This window comes from Porites lutea, chromosome 12, assembly GCF_958299795.1.
Source record: "Porites lutea chromosome 12, jaPorLute2.1, whole genome shotgun sequence".
Lineage (NCBI taxonomy): Eukaryota > Metazoa > Cnidaria > Anthozoa > Scleractinia > Poritidae > Porites > Porites lutea.
This window is the reverse complement of record NC_133212.1, coordinates 516,290-526,972: the sequence shown is the minus strand read 5'-3', so window position 1 is coordinate 526,972 and position 10,683 is coordinate 516,290. Positions and strand designations below refer to the sequence as shown.

Here is a 10,683-nt window from a genome sequence, read left to right as displayed (position 1 = left end):
TTTTCATTATTCAGAATCAAAGCTTTTACAACGTTTTGTTCATTCATTCTCGCAATTATCCTTTGGAACAATTAGCTTTTCTGTCAGTTGGTCCACCCACGAGACGTGTACCCCCTCTTTTGTTCTCCGGTGCGTCTTATTCACACGTGATCCACACGTGATCCACACGTGGTCAAGTCACACAAGGCTCTCCAGTCTCAAGCATCGGATCAACTTTATACATTTTCTCAAAGTTGCATGGGCGTGGTAAGATACTTCCAACGAGCAAATTAGCGGAGTCTTCTAGTAGCGCCCTTAATTGTATCGCCACTCTTTTATTGTTAACTGTTCCACCGAGCAAGGCACAGTGAACTCCATACCAACACCATGAATACACGTGTCCGTTACAATGTTCTTTTACAGACTGCAAGTCTCGAGGGATTTCATAAACAGGTTTATCAGTTAGTAAGATGATAGCGTCTGACTTGGAAATCCTGTCTTGGACCAGTTGAGCAGGTTTCTGACCAAAACATGAGGTGAACTGGGAACGAGGTTCCTCCAGCACTGGAAACAATCGACCCTTGGGGGTCGACGCTGGACAGAAATAACGTACAACATGTTAGATTTGAAAACTGGTTGGTTTCGTTGTTCGCCAGACGGGTATTTGCAATAATTAAGATGATAAGAAGTGGCTCGAAATGTTACTAACATAAAAACTCAGGATTGTAATTGGAGAAAAAGCCAATAGCAATCAATGGGTCAGTGGGTTGGGAGAGAGACTAGCAGACTAGCTAAAACTGCGCTCGTTCTCCTTTCGTTTGTCCTTTCTTCCCTGTCTCACTGTCTAGATCGCTTTTAAGATTTTTAATAGTCTGCTAAAGCCTTTCATTCCCAATAGTGCTGAGAGCCAAAATTTAAGCAATTTTGTAACACGAAAAAGCAAATGGAACCTTTGACGAGACTGTTAAGCGGGTTGATATAGCAAAAGCATGAGTAGTCTACCGTCTCAAAGTTCAAAACTGCGCTACCAGCCTCGAAGCGTTGCCGAAAAATCCTCGAGAAAATAGAATCTTCAGATGTAGCTATTAACAGTTCAAGCCCACCATTTTGTTTCACCCCCGGCTTTTCTGTCTTTCTATTTGAGGGTGAAAAAAAAATGGTGAACAGCATGAAATGACACAAATTTTGATTGAACTCACCAAACAACGTGATACAGTGTCCCTCGCTGCAGACTCTTCTCACAATTGTTTGAGCACATTTAGGGTTGTTCTTGCGAAACTCAGAGTTTAAAAACACAACGATGTACATTGCTTGACTGAAGGACGAAATTCAGAGTAGTTGGTTATCTGTATAAAAATAATGCAAAATATCTTATTATGACAACATAAAACAGTTGGCTGGCAAGCACTAAATATTCTATGACTCAGCCTCGTACGTGAAATGTTGCGCGGCGGAGGCAATGGTCGAGTATGACTTGATTTTAATCTTGTTTTAACTAAGGAGTACGTCAGTAGCTCGTGTGTGTCTTGCTGAATGGGACTGACTCTGTAACACTATACACTGACCATAGTATACATTGTACTACCACACTGTCCAAAGGTCCTAACGTCGCAAATATACGTCCTCTTAATCCGAGGACGGCAGCGGCGAAAACTTCGCTGAAAATGTCAGTTCAGGTTCTTTCAATCTTCATCGCGATTATTCCAAGTCACTTACTTTTTCAAATGTAGGCGAACTCTCCTGGAGTTAAATTACCAAGAGCACTATTCAACTTCAGAAAGAGAAGAAAATTTCGTCGTTGCTTGTTTATGTCCTTCATAAAACGTAAAATTAGACATTTTTCACATCCTACTCGTGCAGTGAAGGCAAAGAAATGTACAAAAAAAGCGTGCTGCACGCACAGAAATGTTGTTTTTCTTATTTTGGTCGTTCTCGTTGCGGTTGCCGTCGTCGAAGAAGGCCCCTTATGCCTCGGTACTGAGTCATCCTTTCATACGCCTGGATTAAACATGCTCTTCACTCGTGATTTTTTTATCAGCAGGTACACATGAAAGGTGAATTTTAAATCAGTTAAGTTTCCTGACGGTTTTTTTTTGTGTAAGTTTTTGAAGAATTAATGCAATATTTAAGTAAGTTGTTTCTTTCCTGACCTTTTTTCCAAACGTCTTTTTATCCACAATTTACATGTTAAAGAATCTCGCCATTCACATTATCTAGTGGAGCCATTATCTTCTCTCTCCGTTGGCCTAACCACGAGACGTCTGCTTTTAAAGTAATTGTTATTACAGTTCTTTCCCTTTGCCTGGTGCATAATGAAAGTATGCGGCCCCCGATGGACATTAGATTTCTCGCCTAGTACTTACTTCAGTGGATAATGTATCTTCCAAACGGACACAAAAAACTTTCTTGGAAAAATTTCACTTCAAAGGTAGTATCTTCTCTTGGCAAAAACGGTGCCGTAACCACCATTTTCTTATTGCCCTTGTTGTCTACCCCCCCCCCCCCCCCCGAAAATTTTGAATAACTATTGTTTCTAAATCTGGCTATTAAAGGAATTAAAACAATGCTTATGCAAAATTTTGGGAGGTAACACGCTGCATTATAGACAATGTGAAAATTGTGAATATATATCTTCATGATTTCTTACGATGCCAACAAACTCATCGTAAAGGTAACCTCCAATCTCGATCATATTCGTAAGTGGTACACTAGCTTGCATAGCAGACTTTTTCTTCCGATGAGTTATTGCGCGAAAGTTAGAGAAAGAGAGAGGGAAAAAAAGGAAGGTGGGGGGGGGTGAAGGAAGGGAAAAGCGGAAAGTTTTTCTTTTCTTCCCTCCACCTCCCCCTTCATTCCTCTTTTGTGCTCTCTTCCCGATTTTCTGGACGAACTTGCGGGGAAACGCTTGCTTGCAGGCTACTGAAACTCCGTCTACAATCAAAAGTATGGTGTTCATTGGCTCCTCGAACTGGCACACATAAATGCCTAGAGGTACTGATAGATGAAAAACTTAGCTGGGACTGTCATGCTGAAATGATTTGTAAGAAGGTTAGCGCGGGTATAGGAGCCATAAGGTGTATTAAGAATTTTATTTCGGTACTCTGGAAACAGCAAGAGCCCAGTACTGAACAGCTTCATTCTGAAAACTGTTCCCCCTTGTGGGATGAAGTTCACACAACTTAGTTTTCTTTATTTCTTCCACACTACACTTACATGAGATAAGTCTCTTGAAAATTCTGGTCAGCAAATGTTCATTAAAGTCTCTTCGATTTTTAAAGAGGAAAAATATCAGAGTAGCGTGAGTAAGAATCAAATCCGAACTGTATATCATGGTATATAGCAGTGTTTGCAGTCCACCACCTACACCACACTACTGACTTAAAAGAAATTTCTAAACCTCTTGAAATTTCTGCTTAGCAAATATCTATGAAGTGTTGTTCTCTTCAAGAACCGAATCCGGAGCGTAGTGAACTGTTTCGAGTCCGTGCTTAACCCTAATTTGTCAGTTTTTAGCCCTGACACTAATTTCTGTGCTTAAACCTAATCAGTAAGGTTAATGCTCAAATATAGCCCTAATCACTATTTTCAGTGCCAAGTTAACCCCGATCAGTATTGTCAGTGCTTGATCCTAATTACAACAGTCAGTGCTTGATACCGAAGCCCTCTTCCTAGTATAAGAACGTAGGTTGGTCATTCCAAGTTGTTATCTTTATGTTAGTAATTTTTTAATAATTTTTTGTCCAGTAGTTTAGTAATGTAATATTGGTCTTAACCTTTAACTGTTATCTGTGGACACGCCCTCCGTGAAAACTAACCAAGTGTTGTTGGGAGTAAGCGTGTTTTTAAATCTTTTTAAAATCTACCTACCTACCTACCATCTATTTTTGTCTCCTTGCTCCATCACGTTGGTGGCGTGCTGACACATCTCAGTGACAACTGCCTCGCAATTGTACACGAACCTTTATCTGTTACGTGTGGACCATGAAAACTAACCAAGTGTTGTTAGGGCTAAGCGTGTTTCTAAATCTTTTTGAAATCTACCCATACCTACCTACCATCTATTTTAATTTGTCTCCTTGCTCCATCACGTTGGTGGCGTGCTGACACATTTCAGTAACAACTGGCTCTCAATTGTACACGGATTTTAAAAACTCCGACGTACACATTCTTTTGGCTCGTCACGCAACCCACCCCTGGGCAACGTGGGGAGGGGGGCTCTAAAAGGAGCAGTTTCTTGAAACATAACATAACAGTTAATGTCGCTTATTTTACATCGTGACAACTTCGCTTACAGATGAGGAAGGGGCTATTAGAGTATTAACTAAACACTGCATACAACTACAGGAATAGCGCTCGCACAATTATTAATACAGAACAACAACAAGAACAACATCAAGAATAGCGCTCGCACACTTTTATACGTTTAAGAATATTTCAATCAATAGACTTTCCTATAGATATAAACTCAATATATAATAAGTCTCGATGTTTTATTATTATTAAATTTCACTTCTTGCTCTTAGAAATATATTATTATTAGTAGTAGTAGTATAATATCCATATAGAGCCCGAGAGGAAATAAGGGATTTATGATAACCCTGATCGATTACAGGTGTGAGTCGAAGCAGGCGGTCTAAACTAATCAGCGTGAATAATGTATTTATTTGTACAATATGTCATGCAAGAAAAAACAAGTAAATGACCAAAATTTTTGAGGGATCTGAATGTTTCGAAATGTTTCTACAAAACATTGAATGAAGATCTCAAAACGTAGCTTTCTATTAATATAAGGTTTTACAAACGTCAGGTGTACGTTTGAGCAGTTTGAGTGGTGTGGTTGGCGAGGTTTATGCGGCCTATAGATCTCAAAATATCTCACATGATCAGTGACGTGGAAGTCTCTTTGTCTATCAGTTCAGTTGACAAAAAAATTTCTACCCACCTCACAAACTAACTTCAGGACGTCGGTTGCCTCAAGCTACCTTAAAGTTCTGTGATGAGTCGAGTTTATTCACGTCTGCACGTTTCCACTTTGAACGATGCCACTTTGAATAATGTTGGATTTAAACGATCCTGTTGATCTCTCAAGTGGTCACGTCGCAGGCAAATATAAAATTAAATAAACTTTCAAAGCACGTGAAATTTCATCGCTTGTCATGCGAGCAACACAATAACGATCACCGCTTTCCTCGTGACCGCTGCAGCACGCGTTCAAAGCAACTATTCTGTTTAACACAGGGACACCCAAAGACGGTTTCCTCCTCATTTTTTACGCTCTCTATTACTTTTAGATCACAAGAAATCAATTCTAAGCTGCACTGTAAAGTTTGTATCTGCACGGTCATCCTAGGTCAACCTGAGTCAAGTAGTACAAGGGCTTCAGCTTTATGTACAAAGATGACTGGAAATTTTCCGATTCCTCTCTCCATCAAATTTTCGAGTCCGAAAATTTTAGGTTTTCTTCTTCTAAGACTGATATAGCTTAACCTGGAGAGTGAAATGTGAAAAATTAATGAGGTGAGTTTTGACAATCGTACGTGAATGGATCTAGGAATTTCTAGAAAATTCTAGGCAATATTTGGTCAATTGAACAGCTATTTTAACTGTTTTATAAAAACACTACTAGCAGCGCTTCTTTTCGCGGCTAGAGACTCCGCTGCTAGCGGACAATTTTTAAATTACACTGCAGCTTCCCAACTGAATTGTTTCCCCGACGCCGAGTAATAAAAAATTTCTGGCTATGTAAGAATTCGTCTCAAATTTGCTTCAGTATAATAACAACACACCGGAGCAATGAAACACCCTACTGCAACAGCACACAGGATTATAGAGGCTTTTTGGTGCTGCACCTGTGTTCCGGGGGGGGGCTGGAGTCTCCCGTGTTGTTTTAATATGGCAGTATGTGGCATATCCTTTGAAACTCTTGCCCTATTTCAGACTATAAGTATGCAATTTCTCCCCCCCCCCCCTCCCTTCCTACCCTATTCCAGAAATCAGACGGAAAGTGTTCAAAAATCGTCCCAGCTTTGCCATCGCTCATACCCAAATGGCTTAAGGGAGATCCCCCGGGTTCTTATGTCCTGAGTTTCAGGTGTTTTCTTCACAATCTCGTTGGGACGAGAGAACCCTGGGAACGAGGTTGTTTTATTATATACATACTGAGAAATACTCACCAAAAAGCTATGTCGTAAATTTTCGTACGCAAATTAGTTCTAGCCAATCAGAGGAGCGAACGATGGTTTTCACACGTGAAAAAAGTGATACGTCCAATCAGAATCGCGAACGATGTTTTTTCACGTGTGAGAAAAATGATACGTCCAATCAGAAGCCACAGAGGTGTGTGAGTTTCGCGCCAAAATTCCCGCCTTTTATTGCAGCTTGCAGCGCCGCTTCGTACACATTCAACGAGAAAAGTTTTACTCAAAGAGTTTTTCTCGCTAAAAAAGTGAAAAACATTTCGGAAATGGAGTGGAATAGTCTTGTTTGTTTCACTGTCGATAAAGAAAACGGTAGAGGGCCAGCGAAACAACAGCGGAAAGGGAAAAACAAAACAAGACGTAAGCTTTTGTTGTGCTTTTTGTCGGAGCTACTTTGCCTTTCATTTAAGCTTAAGCTTATATTGAAACCGGACATTTTACTTAAATTTCACTCATTTTCAATTGTGCATTGAGAACAAACAGTTAAGATTACTTATAGTTCTTGGATTACCTCATATCCTTACCGTAATTTATGTTTTTAACAAACGTTTTTACTAAAAAGATGATACTTCGTTTTCGTTGTCATTTTGCGGTAAGTGTGTAGCGGCAAATTTTAGCATTTTTGAAAGATTTAAAATAAAAAGGCCGCCAAAATGATGAATGTCTCAGTATGTATATAATAAACACAATACCACATGGAAAGTACTTTGTACGGTATTTATGCACTCGTTGTTTTTGTATCAGAAATCTTACTCGTTCGCTGCGCTCACTCGTTCGATTTCTGATACGTCAACAACTCGTGCGTAAATACCGTACGCCAGCACTTTCCATGAAGTATTCTCTATTTCTTCAATGTTCTGGCTCCCTTATAGGGACTGTAAAGCAGTTTCATAACACTGTTCTCAGAAAAGCCACATCGAAACCCGTATGCTACTCATTCCTTTGAAAAACTTTATAATGGACGTGACTCTTTCAAGAACAGGTCGCCCTGATGCGCACATTAACCCTTTAAGCCCCAGTATCCACATACAAATTCTCCAAACTGATCTCCATACATTTCCTTTAAGAATTAGTTGAGAGACTTTGATAAACGATCTTAGCATTTTCTCTTTGGTGATCATTTCATTAATTCTCATAACTTTATTTCTTGACATTGTATGGATATTGTTAGGAGAAAATTGATGTTGGTCACTATTGGGACTTAAAGGGTTAAGGAGCTTTTTTGCTTAAAAGCAACGACGGCAAAGGCTACGAAAACGTCTCTCTAACAGTGAAGTCGCGCTGCTTCAAACTTTATCGCGCTTATTCCACCTCGTTCAATTCGTCAAATGTTCGCAGTTTTTTCTGGAGTTCAATTCTAAAAGACTGTATCGAAGTTCAGGAAAAGAAAGAGGAAGTCCTGGTCTTGCGTTCACGTCCTCCACAAAACGTGAAAATAGGCATTTTCACGTCGCAGTAGTGCAGTGACGGCAAAGAAATGTACAAGAAAGCGTGATGCACGTGCAAAGTTGTTGTTTTGCCAATCTAAACCAATTGCTTTTTTGCCGTTCTCGTTGACTTCGCTGTCGTTGTTGCTTAAGCTCCCTAATCCATAAAAATAAGGCTAAGACCCTTGACACTCCTGGCGTCAAAACACTGTGAACGTGATGAACCTTGATCTGTAACAATATAGAGAATGATCATTGTTTTTACTACACGACATATATTTCTAAAAATCCGTGATCCGCTAGGTCTCTTGGTAATTGACCAGTCGAAATATCGGTAACTAATTTGATTTTTGTCACGTTGTTTCGCAAGTTAAATTTGACGTTAATGTATATTGTTTATAATTTTAAATGATATCGATCTTTTATAGATCCGAAGTTGCGCAAGGTTGATCGTACCCCATCGTGCAAGGGTTTTTCTGTAATTTGGCAGGCATTGCTTTTTGATTATGGAAAATAAACAATAATCTGATATGCCTTCAAGCACTAATTGCAATTCAAGAAAATACAGTGATCCATTTTCAAATATATATATGTAGAATTGCTCTTTTTACTTTGCTAACTTGCTGTTGTGTATGGTTCAGTATCAAGTCTTTTATTTGATATTTACGGTCTAGTCTAAAAATCCAAGCTTCAGGGGTACGACACAACGACGATTTCCTCCTAAATACATTGAAAATACTTAGGTTATCTATTCTAAGCGGTGCTATAAAATTTGTATCCGTTCGGTTATCCTACGGGAACTTGAGTCTTTTCGAAATTATAAGGGCTTCAGTATTATTTTCCCGAAAATTTTAGAGGCAATTTGACGTTTTACGAGAGTGAGAATTTTTCTGATTCCTCTCGATCTCTCCATCACATTTTTGAATTCGAAATTTTTAGGTTTCCTTATTCTACAAAAAATAGTCTATGACCTGGGTAGTGAAATATGAAAAATCAAACTTCAGAAAATCGTAGGGATCTTATTAGAAAAGTTTAGAAAATTGCACATGAGAGGAATGGTCATCTAGATATTTTTAGCCGTCCTCAAGCAATAGAAAATTTTAGGCAATACTTGCTTTTCCGAACAAACGTTTTAAAGAAAACAGTCGTTGGTACCCCTACAAGCTTGTTCTCTCTGTTAAAAAATGCTAGTGCGTGTAGTCTCTCGTGTTATTCCAGGGTACACTCAAGCGTGGCCATTTCGTCAAAGAGGCAGCTGGAGATTTTGTGTTTATATCCGGTGTTGCTCCCTTTGGAGGTTAATAACATCATCCGCTTTTGACTGCTTCAAGAGGTTTCGGGGCTACAGCATTCTTTGGTGCATGCGCATTGCGATGTACACCGCGCAACGTCAAAAGACGGCGAAACGCACGTTTAAAGGGTGGACTCAAGGCACCATATATGAAGGGGTTCACAGCGCTAGACATTTGGAAAAGGAAAGGCACCACAACACCTAATGCGTGAGGGATCTTCTTTCGGATGACCCTAATGATAAAGATGAGACCAAAGGGTGGGAGCCAGCAAAGGGCGAAAGCAAACACCAAAATGAATAGTACTTTGGACAGATTAATCTCTTGAACACTCACATCACTCAAAGACGTTAAAATCCCGGCGTTATGTTCACGGATCGTTTTGGAAACATGGTAATAACAAAAGCATACAAGCGACAAGCAAAAGATCACTAGAATTAACACGATAACTAGCGTAAGGCCTATCTCCACCCCTTGGCTTTTAAAAGTATAGGCGCAAATCGACTTGGCAGGATCGAAGTTGAATTCTCCAAAACCAACGACTTTAGGACACAGACTCAACAATGCGATAAGAAGCCACAGACCACCCAGCATAAGCAAGGAATGTCTGTGGTTGAACATTTTCTTATAATGTTGCGGCTTGACAACTCGAACGTACCTGAAACAAATGAAGAGTTGTTAGTGATTTCACCTGTGGGTTGGGGTACTGTCCTATAAGGGCTTTATAGCTATATGCCGTCGTGAAGGGTAGCAACGGGCGTTCAATTCTATCTTCAGTCTGAGATAGGGCAGAGACCGAGTATAGAGATCACATTGGTACAGAATAGCATATCCTTTCGTCAGAGTTAAGGGTTAGCCCTCTCTAAACGTCTGCTGTTTAAACTCTAAAAACTGTTGCGGTCAGGACAATTAACTTTAAAAACTGGTCAGGCTCATAGCTACTGAATTAGGGGTGGGATTTTTTATGCCTTCTTTTGAACAGGGCTGGAAAATCTGATTGTGTGGTCGTTTGATGGAAATTAAGTCTTTCGAGAACGGCCTCACCCACTCGTCTCAGAGCACAGATATATTTTTAACTGTTAGGTGTGTCTCTAGGCACAACTTTACTGAATGTAAACTCAACGTTCGGGGAGAAGTGTGACCCTAAGATAACTCAGTTGAACTGTTCTCTCAAACCTATCCCACGATCCTTCGCCCTCACTGCTACAGACTATCTAAAGAATACCTGTTCACTGCGGTTAACGTCATCGTCGCCATGGAGACATAAGTCAGAAAGTGCACGAGGAAGCCGCTAAGGCGACATGCGGTTAAACTGAACGTAAATCTTCCCATGACCATGGTGCTGGCAAACAGAGTTCCAGGGATACAAGCATTCAAGAGATCGGTGACCGCTAGTGCCGCGATGTAAATATTTGTAGAGTTGCGAAGATGCGGGTTACGATAAAGTGCAGCAAGGATGAGAAAGTTGCCAATTATCGCAAGGATAACAAGCGCTATGGACGCCACGGATTCGACCACTAACAGTGCTGTACTTCTTGGTGGGACATATACATCAGTCATGTTTCCATTCACGACTTTAAGTTTGTTTCGTTGTACCTTTGACTTCAACTAATTTCGTCCTGCGTCGAATTCAAGAAGAAGTGTTGTGTTTCTCACGACCTGGAAAAAAAGCGACACCGTATCAGTTAATACTCGGAGCTGTTTTAAAATGATCACGGGAAAAATCTAGCGATTTTAACCAAGCGGTTAATAGAATCCTGGGAATGAATAGCCTCACTTTTACTTGATTTC

At 40.0% G+C, this 10,683-nt stretch overlaps 1 protein-coding gene and 1 long non-coding RNA gene across 2 annotated transcripts; both read right to left on the bottom strand.

Moving 5' to 3' along the window:
- Nucleotides 1-149: 149 nt before the first annotated feature.
- Nucleotides 150-2,253, bottom strand: LOC140921250 (uncharacterized). Its single transcript, XR_012164002.1, has 3 exons — nucleotides 2,130-2,253; nucleotides 1,179-1,325; nucleotides 150-573 (listed from the first exon to the last, which is right to left on the bottom strand). It is a non-coding gene; the product is annotated as an uncharacterized lncRNA (long non-coding RNA).
- A 6,657-nt stretch (nucleotides 2,254-8,910) lies between these two features.
- On the bottom strand, nucleotides 8,911-10,650 carry LOC140921831 (melatonin receptor type 1B-B-like). Its single transcript, XM_073371832.1, has 2 exons — nucleotides 10,118-10,650; nucleotides 8,911-9,550 (listed from the first exon to the last, which is right to left on the bottom strand). Exons 1-2 carry the CDS (start codon nucleotides 10,450-10,452, stop codon nucleotides 8,911-8,913), a joined length of 975 nt encoding a protein of 324 aa, XP_073227933.1. The 5' UTR covers nucleotides 10,453-10,650.
- Nucleotides 10,651-10,683: the final 33 nt, after the last annotated feature.